Source organism: Lipotes vexillifer, unplaced genomic scaffold (assembly GCF_000442215.2).
Source record: "Lipotes vexillifer unplaced genomic scaffold, Lipotes_vexillifer_v1.1 scaffold1038, whole genome shotgun sequence".
In the NCBI taxonomy this organism is placed as follows: Eukaryota; Metazoa; Chordata; class Mammalia; order Artiodactyla; family Lipotidae; genus Lipotes; species Lipotes vexillifer.
Genome location: NW_006780148.1, coordinates 715338 through 730387, shown reverse-complemented (window position 1 = coordinate 730387; position 15050 = coordinate 715338). Strand labels below are relative to the sequence as shown.

At 35.6% G+C, this 15050-nt stretch overlaps 2 protein-coding genes across 3 annotated transcripts in view; both read left to right on the top strand.

Moving 5' to 3' along the window:
- The window catches only part of FSBP (fibrinogen silencer binding protein), a 4895-nt gene extending 3802 nt beyond the window's left edge, over window positions 1-1093 (top strand). Inside the window, exon 2 of the mRNA XM_007453242.1 lies at window positions 568-1093. Within this exon, the coding sequence (XP_007453304.1) occupies window positions 568-1093 (526 nt within the window). The remainder of the gene's footprint in view (window positions 1-567) is intronic.
- The window catches only part of RAD54B (RAD54 homolog B), a 100151-nt gene that overhangs the window by 41484 nt on the left and 43617 nt on the right, over window positions 1-15050 (top strand). The gene's annotated exons all lie outside the window — the stretch shown is intronic.

The following is a 15050-nucleotide window of genomic DNA, read 5'->3' as shown; positions in this document are numbered from 1 at the left end:
TGTGTGTGTGTGTGTGTGTGTGTGTGTGTGTGTGTGTGTGTGTGTGTGTGTGTGTGTGTGTGATTATTGAGAAATCAATACGTCTCAGAGATTGCCTTCCATTGTCCTACTGGAAGTCATAGACCCTGGTGATTTTTAGATCAGGAGAGGAGAAGCAGGAGGTCTAGGACTAAGGTGTCGGGATAGCAAGGCCAGAATGAATTAAATGACACTTTACACCATTTAAGAACCTCAGGCTTATAGGGACAATTGGTATCTCTTTGAGAGTATCAAAAATGCCTTTTCTTTTGTATTTACCTCAATAGCCTTGTGTAGTATTTGTAAGTTCCTGTTCTTTTAAGAGGCCAATTTTAAAGTTAAGGATGGAGAGAGCCATATATATATATAAATAAATAATTAAAATCCCAACCATAGTCACTTTAATTTATTATTGCAAGGGTTAAAAATATTTTTTGTTTCATAATTTTCTTTATAGCTTGATAATGTATATTAAATATGAAATTATGCTTTAAAATGCTCTTATATTCATTTGATTTACATTTTATAATGCTTTTTTGTGTGCTGTAGTGCAAACTTGGATGAGGAAGCACAGGCTGGTACAAGTTCACTACAGGTAATGTTGGACCACCATCCAGTTGCTATTACAGTGGAGGTGAAGCAAGAAGAAGACATTAAGCCCCCTCCTCCACTGGTTTTAAATTCTCAACAGAGTGATACTTTAGAGCAAAGAGAAGAACATGAATTAGTACATGTTATGGAAAGATCTTTGTCACCGTCACTTTCCTCTGTTGATATGAGAATGACATCGTCTCCATCTTCTATCCCAAGGAGAGATGATTTTTTTCGGCATGAAAGTGGAGAAAATTTTAGGTCACAGTTAGGGTATGATCCTCAGATTCTGCAAATGCTGAAAGAGGAGCATCAGATAATTTTAGAAAATCAAAAAAATTTTGGATTATATGTTCAGGAGAAGAGGGATGGATTGAAAAGAAGGCAGCAGCTAGAGGAAGAGCTGCTAAGAGCAAAAATTGAAGTGGAGAAGCTGAAAGCAATTCGCTTACGGCATGATCTATCTGAATATAATAGTCTCTAAGATTTTTTTTGCAGTCTTGCAATTCGATAATTTTAATTTTGGCCAAATTACTTTCATTTGGGAATATCCTAAAGCAGAGTACATATTCTTTTTTTTTTTTTTTTGGCCACGCCGCACGGCATGTATGATCTTAGTTCCCTGACCAGAGATCGAACCCACGCCCCCTGCAGTGGAAGCACAGAGTCTTAACCACTGGACCACCGGGGAAGTCCCAGAGTACATATTCTTAAAAAGTATTGTTAATTTCTATTATGAAAAAGGCTTTTTTGACATGATTTTCTAATTATTTAATTTTCCTTTGATATATATTAAAACGCTGATTGGTATGGTTATAAATTTTTTTGTCTTCCTCTAATTTTTTTCCTAAGATGTTTTAATTGTTGGCCTTACAAAAGATGTTTTATTTTGATTATTAACATATATATAAATAACATATATAAATACATAAGTATTCTTTCAAAGTTCTGAATCTTTAACATTTTTAATTAGCACTTTGAAAGCTGTATGTAGGTCAAAGTTTTTAAGTCAATCTAATTTAGAAGCAATACTAGCCTAATTGAAGCTTGTCTGTATGACATTGATTTTTATGCTTTCATTCTTTGACGGAGTAAGTCCTAGGATTTTAGGGATGGAAGGTATTTGGAGAACACTTTTTCCCACCTCAGTTTTGAGGTAATGAAACCGAGGTCCAGGGAGAACTCAATGATTTACTTGATGTAACAAAGCTCTTTATGGCAAAGCAATGACCAGCACTCAGTTTTTGTTTCTCTGTAATTTTTTTTCCCCCTGCCATTCCACAGAAGTAAAAGTCCACAAAAATATCCTACATGTTAAAAAATTAGAAGCATTTATTTCATTAAAATTGCTTTTAAAAATTGGTGGGTTATGAAATCAGGGGCATTGTGTCAATTACCCCCTTCCTCCTCCTCCTATTTTTGTCCAGCAAAATAAGATATTCTGTTGGAGCTGTTATATATTTTGACTACAAGATTTAATACGTCAATTCATTTGCAGTGTCTTAGTCTGAAAAAGATTTCTTTCACAGTAAAATCAGAGTAAAAACTTTAATGAACAAAATTAAAATTTTATTTAGAATAAAAATAGCAAAAATTATATGTTTATAATTTATGATATCTATAGTCTTTTATGTTTTTGTAAATATTGCTATTTTAGTATTTGTGGAAATAAAACCTTGATTCTTAAAGCACACATAGACATTTATGTTAAATCTTTAATATGTTTATTACTTAAGGATTTCTATTTTTGCTGGGACTGTGTTGAGGAAGGATATTCAAGCCAAGCTTTAGAAGGGGGTAGGTAGGATTTCAGCCGTATTGGGGAGAAAGGATGTTTATGCCAGAGTGAACAGCATGAAAAAGGCATAGAGAATGGGAAAAGGTGGGTCAGAGTGTATAAGCACAAATAAGTGCTAAGCCAGGTGATTTTTAAGTGATTTTAAGTGAGCATAGAGAGGGCCAGTTAGAGCTGTGATAATCTGGACAAGGACATATACCTTGACTAACTGGTGTAGCTACCCTTGAGCTCCAGCAGTATTTTTACATGCAGAAATGAGCCAGAAATCTGCATTTTTATGAGAAATTTTTATTTGTAAAACCTTTGCAAATAATTAAAATTATTTAAAATAGTAAATAGACGAAACATGTGAATGGGCCTCATTCAGCCAGTGGGCTTTCAGCTCATGGCCTGTGGTGTAGAGCAGTGGTTCACCAAGAGTAGACCCTGACCAGCAGCATCAGCATCTCTTGAGAACTTGTGAGATATGTAAATCCATTCCTTTCGGATCAGCAACTTGAGGGGTAGAGTACAGCAATCTGTTTTAATAAGTTCTCTAGAGATTCTGATGCAAGCTAAAAACCTACTCAAAGAACCACTGGAATAGAGTATTTTGAAACCTAACATGGTGCCTAAATCATATTAGATTTTCAGAAATTTTTGTTGAAGAATGGGTGAAGGTAAATTGAGGGTTATCAATTTGGGAGTTGGAAGCTGGTTGGTGTCACATTATGGATTACATTAAATGCTGTTTTTAAGGAACCGAACGTGAATATATAATGGCAAGCCATGGAAGGCTTTTGACTAGGGACATATGACTAGAGCTCTGACTTAATGTCATAATAGCAGCATTTCAGGGTGGGCATTGTAGTGAGGGGAAATTAAATCTGAAATTTAGGTTATGGCTATAGGAATAGAAAGAATAAAAATAAAACGGACTCTTATGGTACCGTTTTAGCTTGTTGACTGCTTAATTTCATTGGCGTTTTGTATCTGCTGTTAGAGTTAAGTATTTTATTATAAAAATGCCTTGAATGTATGATATAGCCTTTTGACAATTTCATCTTTAATCTGTGCTGTGACTTTTCTTTCAGTCTAATGAATCTTATAATTCTTATTTGAGGTAATGTTTTTACAATATTATTCCAGTAAATCTTTAAGGTAGTAAGCTTTAACTTTTTGAAATGATTGAAAGCAAATTACCATACAAAATATAATTCATGTTATAATCTTAGCATGGTTCTACTCAGAATTGTTAATGAATGTTCAATTTGAATGCTGACTTTGTACAGCTAAATCAGTTTTCTAGGTGTGTTCTGTGGAACATTAATTCTGTGAAATGTTTTTAGCCAAGTTATGTGTTCAAAAAAGTGCAATATACATCTTTTTTGGTGGTTAGATTCTAATGTAAGTGTGGAAGCTAAAAATGTATACTATATAAAGTTGCCCTTGAAAATTTTTTTGCTGCCCAGAAAATAGTGTAAACATAGTCTGCTACAGTCTGTTTTTCTCCAGCAGTGTTCAAGATTGTTGTTTTGCTGCTTATGTCATGTGACAGACTTGTTAGCATGTAGGGACTGAGTAGAATAAAAACCTTATTTTACATATTTTTAAACAACAGAATTACACTCATTGCAGTGAGTTTACTGCAGCAGTTTTTCTGAGTCAATCTTGTTTAATTTTAATCTGCAAAAATTAAAGTGAATGTGGTTCTGCTCCATTTTCATTGCTCCATCTCCCCACCTATGCAATTATAATTAGCATAGTATAGTTTATGGGAATTTCTGTGTGAAGAAGACTTGTTTGATGACTGAACTCTTTTTAGAGGCTGTTTATTATTATCTTGCAGAGTATCTTAGGGAAATTATGAGCTAAAGCTTTTTTCTTTTTCTCTCTATATTGAGACTTTTTTGAGTTTTTGACTACTTACCAACTTACATTAGCAGTTTTTGCCTAGGACAAGTTTCACTAAGGGGAATATATAAGGGCAAATTCTATTAGTACCAATGGAATACAACTGAAGCCACCAGACATCCTACTATAGAGAACTGTTTGGGGCCGTGAGTTTACTTACGAAATGTAATGCTGGAAAAACATAGGAAAGAGTGTTTTTATTTTTAAAATGTACACTTGGTTCTGTAGAAATACTATTTCATCCAATATATTAGAAATTTAGATAGTGCCTAGTTATTCTTGCCACCTTCTGTCTTTTCTTATGCATTTGAACTTAAATGGATGTTTGTTTTTTTTTTACAAGTTATGATTTTATAAACCTAGGTATGATTTATAATGGCATTCTGAAAAAGTTAATGAGCTCTTTCATTTCTAACAAATGCCAGATTTCTTAAAATATTCAAATTAAATATTTTCCTTTTTTGTATAATGCGACATCAACTTGGTGTTATTTTATTTTTGAAAGATTCACTCTACCCTATTGCCTCTTTACTTACATGAAAATGTTTGAAATATGAATTATTTTCCATGTGCCTTCTTTTAGAGTAATGTCAAGTTTTAAATGGATATGTTTAAATAATTAAGTGTGGTAAATTGTAATTAATATATACTGTAGATGATAGTGGTTAAATGCGTTGTTAATACATGTTCTTTTAAATACATGGTAGTACATTGTACTGATTTGTGTACTCTTTGTGTGTGCCATGAAACAAAGAATTCAATACTATAGAGGTAAATTTTTTTGATGAGGCATAATTGAAATACATTTCTTTAGGTGATATAATAGATGCCAAATGTACCATGTCTAAATTTCATAATATATTTATTTTTTTCAAATGTTAAGATTCACAAATTCTCAAAATCAATTAAATATTTGATGGTGACTTTGATTGTAAATAGTTAAAAATAATTAGATGAAATATGGTTGCAATACTTAACAAATACAAAAGAGTAAATTCTTAAAATATGCAACCTAATTAAACATTAGCGGTCATGCTAGATCTTGTATATAATTTTGAGAAATTGGTTCCGTATTTTTTAATGTATCTTCTTAAAGTTGTTTCATTAAAAGTAGCAGCTATAATGTGAATTTATATAATTTATTTTTAGTTTTCAATTCCTTTGTAAATAGTAGAAAGCAAAGTAAATAAATAAATAAAAATAAAAATACCACCCAAGTTAGCCCAAACAATTTAAACTAAAATGGATGTATCATTAGACTTACACTTTGTTAGTAGATCTTTCATGAGTGTGAATTCACCTCTGTTACAAAGATTAAGAAATCCTTCAAATGTATAGGAACGAAAGAATTTATAGTAAACATTCATATGCCTACCACCTACATTCTACAATTAATGTTTTGCTGTATTTGTTTTATCACATATTTATCTGTCTATCCATCCATAATTTTTTTTTTTTAAGAAATCTTATTTTAAAACAAGTTGCAGAATTAGAATACTTTACCCATAAACACTTCAGCATGAGTATTATGAACTGGAGTTCAATATTTATTTGTGTGTGTATGATTTTTTAGGTAAGATTTGCAAACAGTGAAATGCACAAATCTTAAGTGCAGCGTTTGATGAGTTTTTTTTTTTTTTTTGCGGGCCTCTCACTGCTGTGGCCTCTCCCGTTGCGGAGCACAGGCTCCGGACGCGCAGGCTCAGCGGCCATGGCTCACGGGCCCAGCTGCTCCGCGGCATGTGGGATCCTCCTGGACCGGGGCACGAACCCGTGTCCCCTGCATCGGCAGGCGGACTCTCAACCACTGCGCCACCAGGGAAGCCCCGTTTGATGAGTTTTGACAAATGACTACACCTGTGTAGCTTAAACCCCCATCAAGATTTTAAAAGTTATCACCCCAGAAAGTTCTCTCCTGCCGCTTTCTAACCAATACCCTGGCACCTCAGGCACCACTGTTTTTAAAAAACCACTAATTTTTAAAAAAACAGTTAAGTTTTGCTTGTTCTATGACACAATATAATTGAGATCATATAGTATAGATCCTTTGTTTCTGTTTTTTTCACCCGTCTTAATGTTTTTAATATTCATCCATCCTCTAATCAGTAGTTCATTGTTTTTTGTGGCTGAGTAGTATCCATTTTATAAATATACCACAGTTTGTTTATCCATTATCTTTTGACGGACTTCTGGGCTATTTCCGGATTTTGGCTATTATGTATATTATTGTATAAATGTGTTACGGACTTAATTGCTGGATTAAGGAAGATATATGTTTAACTTTTTAAGAAACTGCCAGACCTTTTCTCAAAGTGATTGTACCATTTTACACTTCCCTCTATAGTGTATGGATTACTATTTTTTTAAATAAAGCTTTGCATGTTCATTGATTGGAATGTCAGAATTGAAATCGATGAATAACTTTTTTTGATATATAAATGAATTAAAAATGCTGGGCAGATAGTTTAGATATCTGGGAATATTATAGTTTTACTGATTTTTTTTCTATTTTAGCACTTATTGCCACTTATTGCATATATGCTTTGACATGAAGTACTGAGAAATATGATAAAATGTATATATAGTCCCTGCCATGCTCATGAAGTATCATTCTGAAAATGATCTTTAAAGCAAAGAAATAACTTCTAGGTTTATTTTGTACGTAATGATACTTGTACTTAGTTCACCTTCATTCTGTTTTGTTAAAGAAAACTATGGATGATTACCAGTTTGAAGTAATTTGTATATTAATGTTTGTACATTTTTTAGTGTAATAAAAACTGTATGTTTCAAATCTTATATTTATATTGCAGTTATATGTTAATGCATATTAAAAGTTCTGGTAGCTTTTGGTAATTTTGAAACTCAAAAAATACAGTCTGCAAGAGTATTTACCTTTTTTATTGAATTTGATGATATATGAGACATTTTAAATTTTATTTGCTCCGTTGAAAACTGTGTGTATTTAGAATTGTTAAAAAAAAAGAATATTAAAGGCTTGGGTTTATGGAATATATAATTAAACCATGCAACCCTAGAGTTACTATGCTTAGGACTCATTCATTAAGATGATAATGTCCGGGCTTCCCCGGTGGTGCAGTGGTTGAGGGTCCGCCTGCCGATGCAGAGGACACGGGTTCGTGACCCGGTCCGGGAGGATCCCACATGCTGCGGAGCGGCTGGGCCTGTGAGCCATGGCTGTTGAGCCTGTGTGTCTGGAGCCTGTGCTCCGCAACGGGAGAGGCCACAGCAGTGAGAGGCCCGTGTACCGCAAAAAAAAAAAAAAAAAAAAAAAGATGATAATGTCCACTATTAATATTAAAATGACAGTGTCTCGCCCTTCCTCTTTTACCAAAGCATGGTTTTAAGCACTCTTACCTCGTGAATCTTGCTGTAGGCATTCAAGCCTCTTGTTTATGAAGACCATTTTTGGTGTTTATTTGGGAAGTAAATTACAGAGTCAAGGGGGAAATAGAACCAAGTTCAGAAACAAAAATTACAGGTAGAGTGGAATTGTTAGTGGTGGTTAGTCTGGGATATAGCAAATTAGTCATTATTTTATACATTACAAGTAGTCTAGATGAAGGCAGTTATGTTCCATATATGTTTAATTCCCAGTTATCTTCATTCTACTTTTTTGCAGTCATTCACCCTCTCCCTTCCCTACCCTATAGCCTACATTTAAAATGGGGCTAAATGGGAAGGGACTAGTGCAAGATGATGATGATGGTAGTTAACATTTAGAGAGCACTTACTGCATGGCAAGTACTGTTCTAAGCATCTTATATATATTAGCTAATTAGATGAAATATGGTTGGCAACAAGTCTGTGAGGTAGGTATTAGTATTACATTCATTTGGCAATTCATAAACTGGCAGAGGGGTGAGTAACTTGTCCAGGGTCACATAGCTAGTAAGGGACAGACTCAAGATTCATACTCAACCAGTCTTGGCTTCTCAGTTCATGCTTTTATCTTTCTTCTGTTCTGCAAAAGAAAGGATATATCTAATTCTGAGAATCTTATGGTATTTCAAAGTGATTATAAGAAATTCTGGATTCTTAGAATTTAACTACTGTCTTTTGTTCTAGTCAGCTTTTTTTTTTTCTTTTGCAGGGGAAGGTTTGGACATAACAGCATAACAGTCAGCTCCTGAGAATATAACAGGATATTTGACTCTAGGAATGTTTTACCCAGCCATTTTTGATGAAGACACACTTTTTATCCCCTCTTTAACAGCAATCCTGAGGAATTGCACTTTTCTGTTAGATAACCAAGTAAAAAATGGGAACAAATTTGAAATATGCAGAAAGATATTGTCAGTCTTTTTTTTTTTTTTTTTGCAGTGTGCGGGCCTCGCCCGTTGCAGAGCACAGGCTCCGGACGCGCAGGCTCAGCGGCCATGGCTCATGGGCCCAGCCGCTCTGCAGCATGTGGGATCTTCCTGGACCGGGGCACGAACCTGTGTCCCCTGCATCGGCAGGAGGACTCTCAACCACTGTGCCACCAGGGAAGCCCTGTCAGTCTTTTATTTAGTGTACAGAGACTGCTACTGGTAGAAATAGTGTAAAAAGAAAACTAATTGAAATTGTCCAAAATTGCACATCACAAATCTTTTTAGAATTAAAAAACTGATCAAAGCATCCCATCTTTTCCTTAATGCTAAAACCCTCAAAACTTTATCTGGAAAAATTAAGGTTCGTAAAACAACAAAACTAACACATGACAACTAACTTACCTAAAAACTGGTAACTTTTTTTTGACTAAAAACTAATGGAGTAATACAGTCTTCATAATATTTAGGCAAAATCTGATTTAACAAAACTGTATTTGGTAGAAATTATAGTTATAAAAGAAAATTCATGTTGGCAAAAGCTATAATCAGGAAAATACTATATATAAAGAAGTGACTGATGAATCAAATCTTTGTAATAACATTTACTTGGAAAATAATCCTGAATGTACAGTATGTACAATAATGCAGCTGGGTTCAAAGTTAATTTCTAAGGCTACTTTCTCAATGAAAATTAATTTTAAGGTAATTCTGCTTTTTTTTTTTACCATCTTTATTGGAGTATAATTGCTTTACAATGTTGTGTTAGTTTCTGCTGTATAACAAAGTGAATCAGCTATATGCATACATATATCCCCATATCCCCTTCCCTCTTGCATCTCCCTCCCACCCTCACTATCTCACCCCTCTAGGTGGTCACAAAGCACCAAGCTGATCTCCCTGTGCTATGCAGCTGCTTCCCACTATCTAGCTTTTTTTTTTTTTTTTAAGCTAGCTATTTTACATTTGGTAGTGTGTGTGTGTCAGTGCTACTCTCTCACTTCGTCCCAGCTTACCCTTCCCCCTCCCCGTGTCCTCAAGTCCATTTTCTATGTCTGCATCTTTATTCCTGTCCTGCCCCTAGGTTCATCAGAACCATTTTTATTTTTTAGATTCCATATGTATGTGTTAGCATGTAGTATTTGTTTTTCTCTTTCTGACTTATTTCACTCTGTATGACAGACTTTCGGTCCATCCACCTCACTATAGATAACTCAGTTTCTTTTTATGGCTGAGTGATATTCCATTATATATATGTGCCACATCTTCTTTATCCATTCATCTGTCAACAGACACTTAGGTTGCTTCCATGTCCTGGCTATTGTAAATAGAGCTGCAATGAACATTCTGATACATGACTGTTTTTGAATTATGGTTTTCTCAGGATATATGCCCAGTAGTGGGATTGCTGGGTCATATGGTAATTCTATTTTTAGTTTTTTAAGGAACCTCCATACTGTTCTCCATGGTGGCTGTATCAATTTACATTCCCACCAACGGTGCAAGAGGGTTCCCTTTTCTCCACGCCCTCTCCAGCATTTATTGTTTGTAGATTTTTTGATGCTGGCCATTCTGACTGGTGTGAGTTTTGATTTGTAGTTTTGATTTGCATTTCTCTAATAAGGTAATTCTGCTTTAATTTAATATTTTTATAATCGTGAAGGAAAAATGTGCCTAGAATCAAAATGGCAGTTTTGAACACTACCTGTTGTTATGGGAATATGGTGATGACCAAGATCAAAAGAGACCCTCCTCTCAACACTTTATAGTTTAGTGGGGAAGGTTTACATTAAATCATTTGTCACATAATTAATTGCTGAGTTAATGCTGAGATAATAAGGCAACTTGACGTAGTTTGGCAGTCAGGGAAATTTAAACTATGGAAAGCTGAGTACAAGTTAATTTAGATCAGTGTGTTGGAGGAAGAGAGGTAGAAGGCCCTTTGGCTGGAAGTAGTATTTTCTTCAATACCTTTAAGACAAATGCATGATCAGATTTACATTTAAAAATAGATATAGTAAATATGGAAAATGGCTTTAGGGAGTAGAGGTGGCAAGAGAAGACTTCAACAGAACTGTTTGGAAGACCCTACAATAATGGTACAGTAGTCCAGACCAGAGATGATGACTTGGAAAGAGTAGAGAGAATGCAGAAGGCAAACAGTACACAGCTTTGAGAACCATGGAGGAGATAGAATCATCTGGGTTTTGTGGTTGATTGGCTCTGGAACTGAGAAAATGAAGAATGTCGTGGATGATTTCCAATTTTTGGCTTGAATAAAGGTGGTAGTACTTTCACTGAGAAATGGGAAAACTGAAGGAGGAGCAGTTTTTGGAGAGAAGAGAAGTGGACCTGGTGAGTTTGAGATGTTTATGAGACATTCATGTGGATCCAACTGGATATACTGGTATACTTACAGATCTAGAGTCATGATCTGGGCTAGAGAAAAAAATTTAAGTTAGTACAGGGAAGGTATTGAACCCATGGGAGTAGATGAGCTAATTTTAAGTAGAAGTGGTGCACAGTGAGGGGAGGAGGGCCTAGAAGTCAGGAAAACTCCAATAAACAAAGGTTAGATGAAAAAGTAAGAACTGGCAAAGATGTTTAAGACACAGCAAGCAGAGGAGGAGGAAAATTTGAAGTGTGTTAGAAGCTATAAAAATGGAGTTCAATATTTCAAGGTAGAAGTGGTCAACATTGTCCAATGCTTTTTGAGAACTGTGGTCAGGACTAAAAAGTAACCTGTGGATTTATTGACAAAGAGCTCCTTAGTGGCTTTTAACCAGGCAACCTCGGGGGAGGATCAGACTGGAAGCCAGATAGGAGAAGTTGAGGAGTGACTGGGAATTTGAAGAAACGGAGGGAGTTAAGTGGGTGTTTGGGTGCTTGAAGTGGAAACATGGGGGCAGGCAGCTTTTTCAGGCAGTATAAATTCCCTTTTTATGCGTGTGTTCTAGTTTATCCCTGAACATAACGCATCACAGAATAACTTTATTTTTCCATGCTGTGGCCTTTTTCTGTGATTTATTGTGGGGAAAGGAGTTTAGCAAGTGGGAAGTCAAGAGTGATCTTTTTAAGAGCTCTTTATTACCCCTAAAATAATGCACTAATTATCCCTCCTCATTGTTTCTCTCATTAAGTTTCTCTTAATGAGAAACTAATTCTCATTAAGAAATAAAAAGAATCAACCTTTGGACCTGTTGCTAAAACATAATCATTTATTGAGTTACAGAATGATGTTTAATAATTTCTAGTGGGCTTCCCTGGTGGCGCAGTGGTTGAGAGTCCGCCTGCCGATGCAGGGGACACGGGTTCGTGCCCCGGTCCGGGAAGATCCCACATGCCGCGGAGCGGCTGGGCCTGTGAGCCATGGTCGCTGGGCCTGCGTGTCCGGAGCCTGTGCTCCGCAACAGGAGAGGCCACAGCAGTGAGAGGCCCGCGTACCGCAAAAAAAAAAAAAAAAAAAAAATTTTCTAGTGAGTGGGTTTATTTCAACCTGGCACATTTTAATCTGTTAAATGCTACATGTTGCCAAAACATAATAGTTTTCTTTTTTTAGTGGGGAGGGATAGAGAGGAGTGTTTAAATGATGTGAGCTTATTTAAAATTCCACAAGTTATGTAAAATTTTATTACAATAGAAGGTATAGTGAGTTCCTTATATTAAAGAAGATGTAAATGGATTCTTGATTCTTCTAACACAGTCAACACTTTTTAAGTATTAGCCTTTTACATACTAAAATTTAACAGTGTTTTATATTTTAATTTTGACGTAATTTCTTATAATTCAGGTTCTCTTTAATGCCTGTTTTCTACTCATAGACTTCACTGAAATTTTGTAATAAGATAAGAGTTTGGGTTTAGACTACATTTTGGGCAATCTATAAGTTGTTGGATGAATGAATGTTGAGGGTTTTCAGATCAGATTGAAAATGCAGTTTAAAGAAATGAAACTTATTTTAGGTGCATCCTTTATAATGTGAAATTAGAGGAGTCAAGCAAAGAAGAGATGTATATATATATATAAAAGCCTCTCACCACTATTAATGAAATTCAAATTATAATGTTAAGTAAATGCCATTTCTGTCTATTAAATTGGTAAAGATGAATGTTTACACAAAAATCTGTACATAAATGTTCATAGCAGCTTGATTTGTGATAGTTAAGAGCTAGAAACACCTCAACTGTCTGTCAGTATTCCGTACAATAATAAGGAACAAACTTGATACAGGCAGCAACTTGGGATGAATCTCAAAGACATTATGCTGAGTGGGAGAAACCAGCTTGAAAGGTTGTATACTGTATGATTTCCATTTATTCGACATTCTCAAAAAGACAAAACTATATTGGTAGAAAACAGATCAGTAACTGAATAGAGTTAGGGTCTGAGTAAAAAGGAATAGCCTTAGGGAGTCTTTTGGAGTGATAGAACTCTTCTATATCCTGATTGTGGTAGTGGGTAAATAAATTTATACTGTGTTAAAATTTGTAAAACTGTACACCAAGAGAAAAAGTCAGTTTTACTGTATGATAATTGTAACAAAAAATAACTACAGTTAGAGAAAAATTGTTAAGGTAATATATTATGCTGATATATAGTAGTGAAGTGGATCCTCTTGGTTGGTGGGAATATCATTGGTAATATTATGCAGATATTAAACACTATTTTACTTTTTAATTTAATGATATGGGAAATGTATTCACAATAATATATCAAAAGAGGAGGCTAAAAAACTCTACATCATAATTCCTGGTATATTAGAAGCATGTTTTCCCCCAAAGAAGTATATAAAATTACCCTTTGTTCAAACACCCTCATTATGAGAGGAAAGCCGGAAACTGGGGCCACTTAAGTCCTTTGCCTGCTTGACTGTTCTGTTCAGGATTACAGCAGCCAGAGTCCTTTCAGGGACTGATAAAAGGTCATTGGGCCAAGCATTCTGAACACAGCTGTTTCAGCTGCATATCAATCATTTGTTTTCTCAGAAAAAAGCTTTGATGGTTGAGGATAATTTATTGTTTGGAGAGAGTCAAGATTCACTTTCTAAATCCATGAATACCAATGATGAACATATGCATTATCTGAATTCTAGTAGTGACTGGTTTTTCAGGCTTTCAGGAGATTGGTTTACCTGGCTTGAAGTTGTACAAGTTTTTTTTTTTTTTTTTTTTTTTGGAATGCTACTCCTAAGGGAAAAGAACCACCTGAAAGTACAGAAAGAACAATCCTCAGAGCTCACAATAGTCTGTTCCCATCATCTGTAAAGGAAAAACAGTATCACGTAGAGCAGTGGTCCCCAACCTTTTGGCACCAGGGACCAGTTTCATGGAAGACAATATTTCCATGGATCAGGGTGGGGGTGGGGATGGTTTCAGGATGATTCAAGCACATTACATTTATAGTGCACTTTATTTCTATTATTATTACATTGTAATATATAATGAAATAATTATACAACTCACCAAAATGCCAAATCAGTGGGAGCCCTCAGCTTGTTTTCCTGCAACTAGATGGTCCCATCTGGGGATGATGGGAGACAGTGGCACCCGAAGTGTGTTGCTTATGTCCAGTTTATTCCATAATCTCGTTTTGGTCGCTGTCACTGCAGAAAACCCTGCTTCACAAAGATAGGATGTTGGAAATGGAAGCAGGCTTTTCAGTGCTTTTGTGGCAATCTCAGGATATTCCGCCGTGACTTTAATCCAGAATGTACGGAGATTTGAAGTTGTCTCAAACATACTTTTAAGGCCACTGTCATTTGCGATCTCAAGCGGTTGATCATCTTCCAGGACGGACAAAGTCGATTCACCTGGCTTATTCACAAATGGGTTGCGGATCCATTCCTTCCCAGTTCAGGCGTCTTCTGTGTTTGGGAAGTACTGCTCAAAATCTTTTGAAAGCTGAGATAGGTGACCATGCACCAGCTGGGAGAAAGAAGACCCTGGATCAGTGTCTTTCAAAATCTCTGCTAATGTTTGAAACATGTCAAAAATCCCAGTGTTCACTCATCGCCCCCATAATTCCAGTTTGGTTTTGAATGCAGTCACTTTATCTGCCAACTTGAACACAGTTGTCATTCTCCCTTGAAGTGACAGATTGAGTTCATTGAGCAGGTTGAATATGTCACACAAGTAAGCAATTTTGCCACCCATTCTGTGTCACTGAAATGTGCTGCCAGTGGTGACTGTTTTTCTAAAAGAAGTCTCTGGAGTGGCTCTCGTAACTCAAAAACTCTGGCCAGTGATGTACCTCTAGAAGCCATCTCACTTCTGTGTATAATATAAGAGAAGATGTGTGTGCTCTGCGTTCATCTCCTCACAGAGCTGCAGAAACAGACGTGAGTTGAAGGCAGGTACTTTAATGTTGTTGATAATTTTAGTCACAGCCTGCAAACTGTTGCGAAGTTCAATTGACGTTTT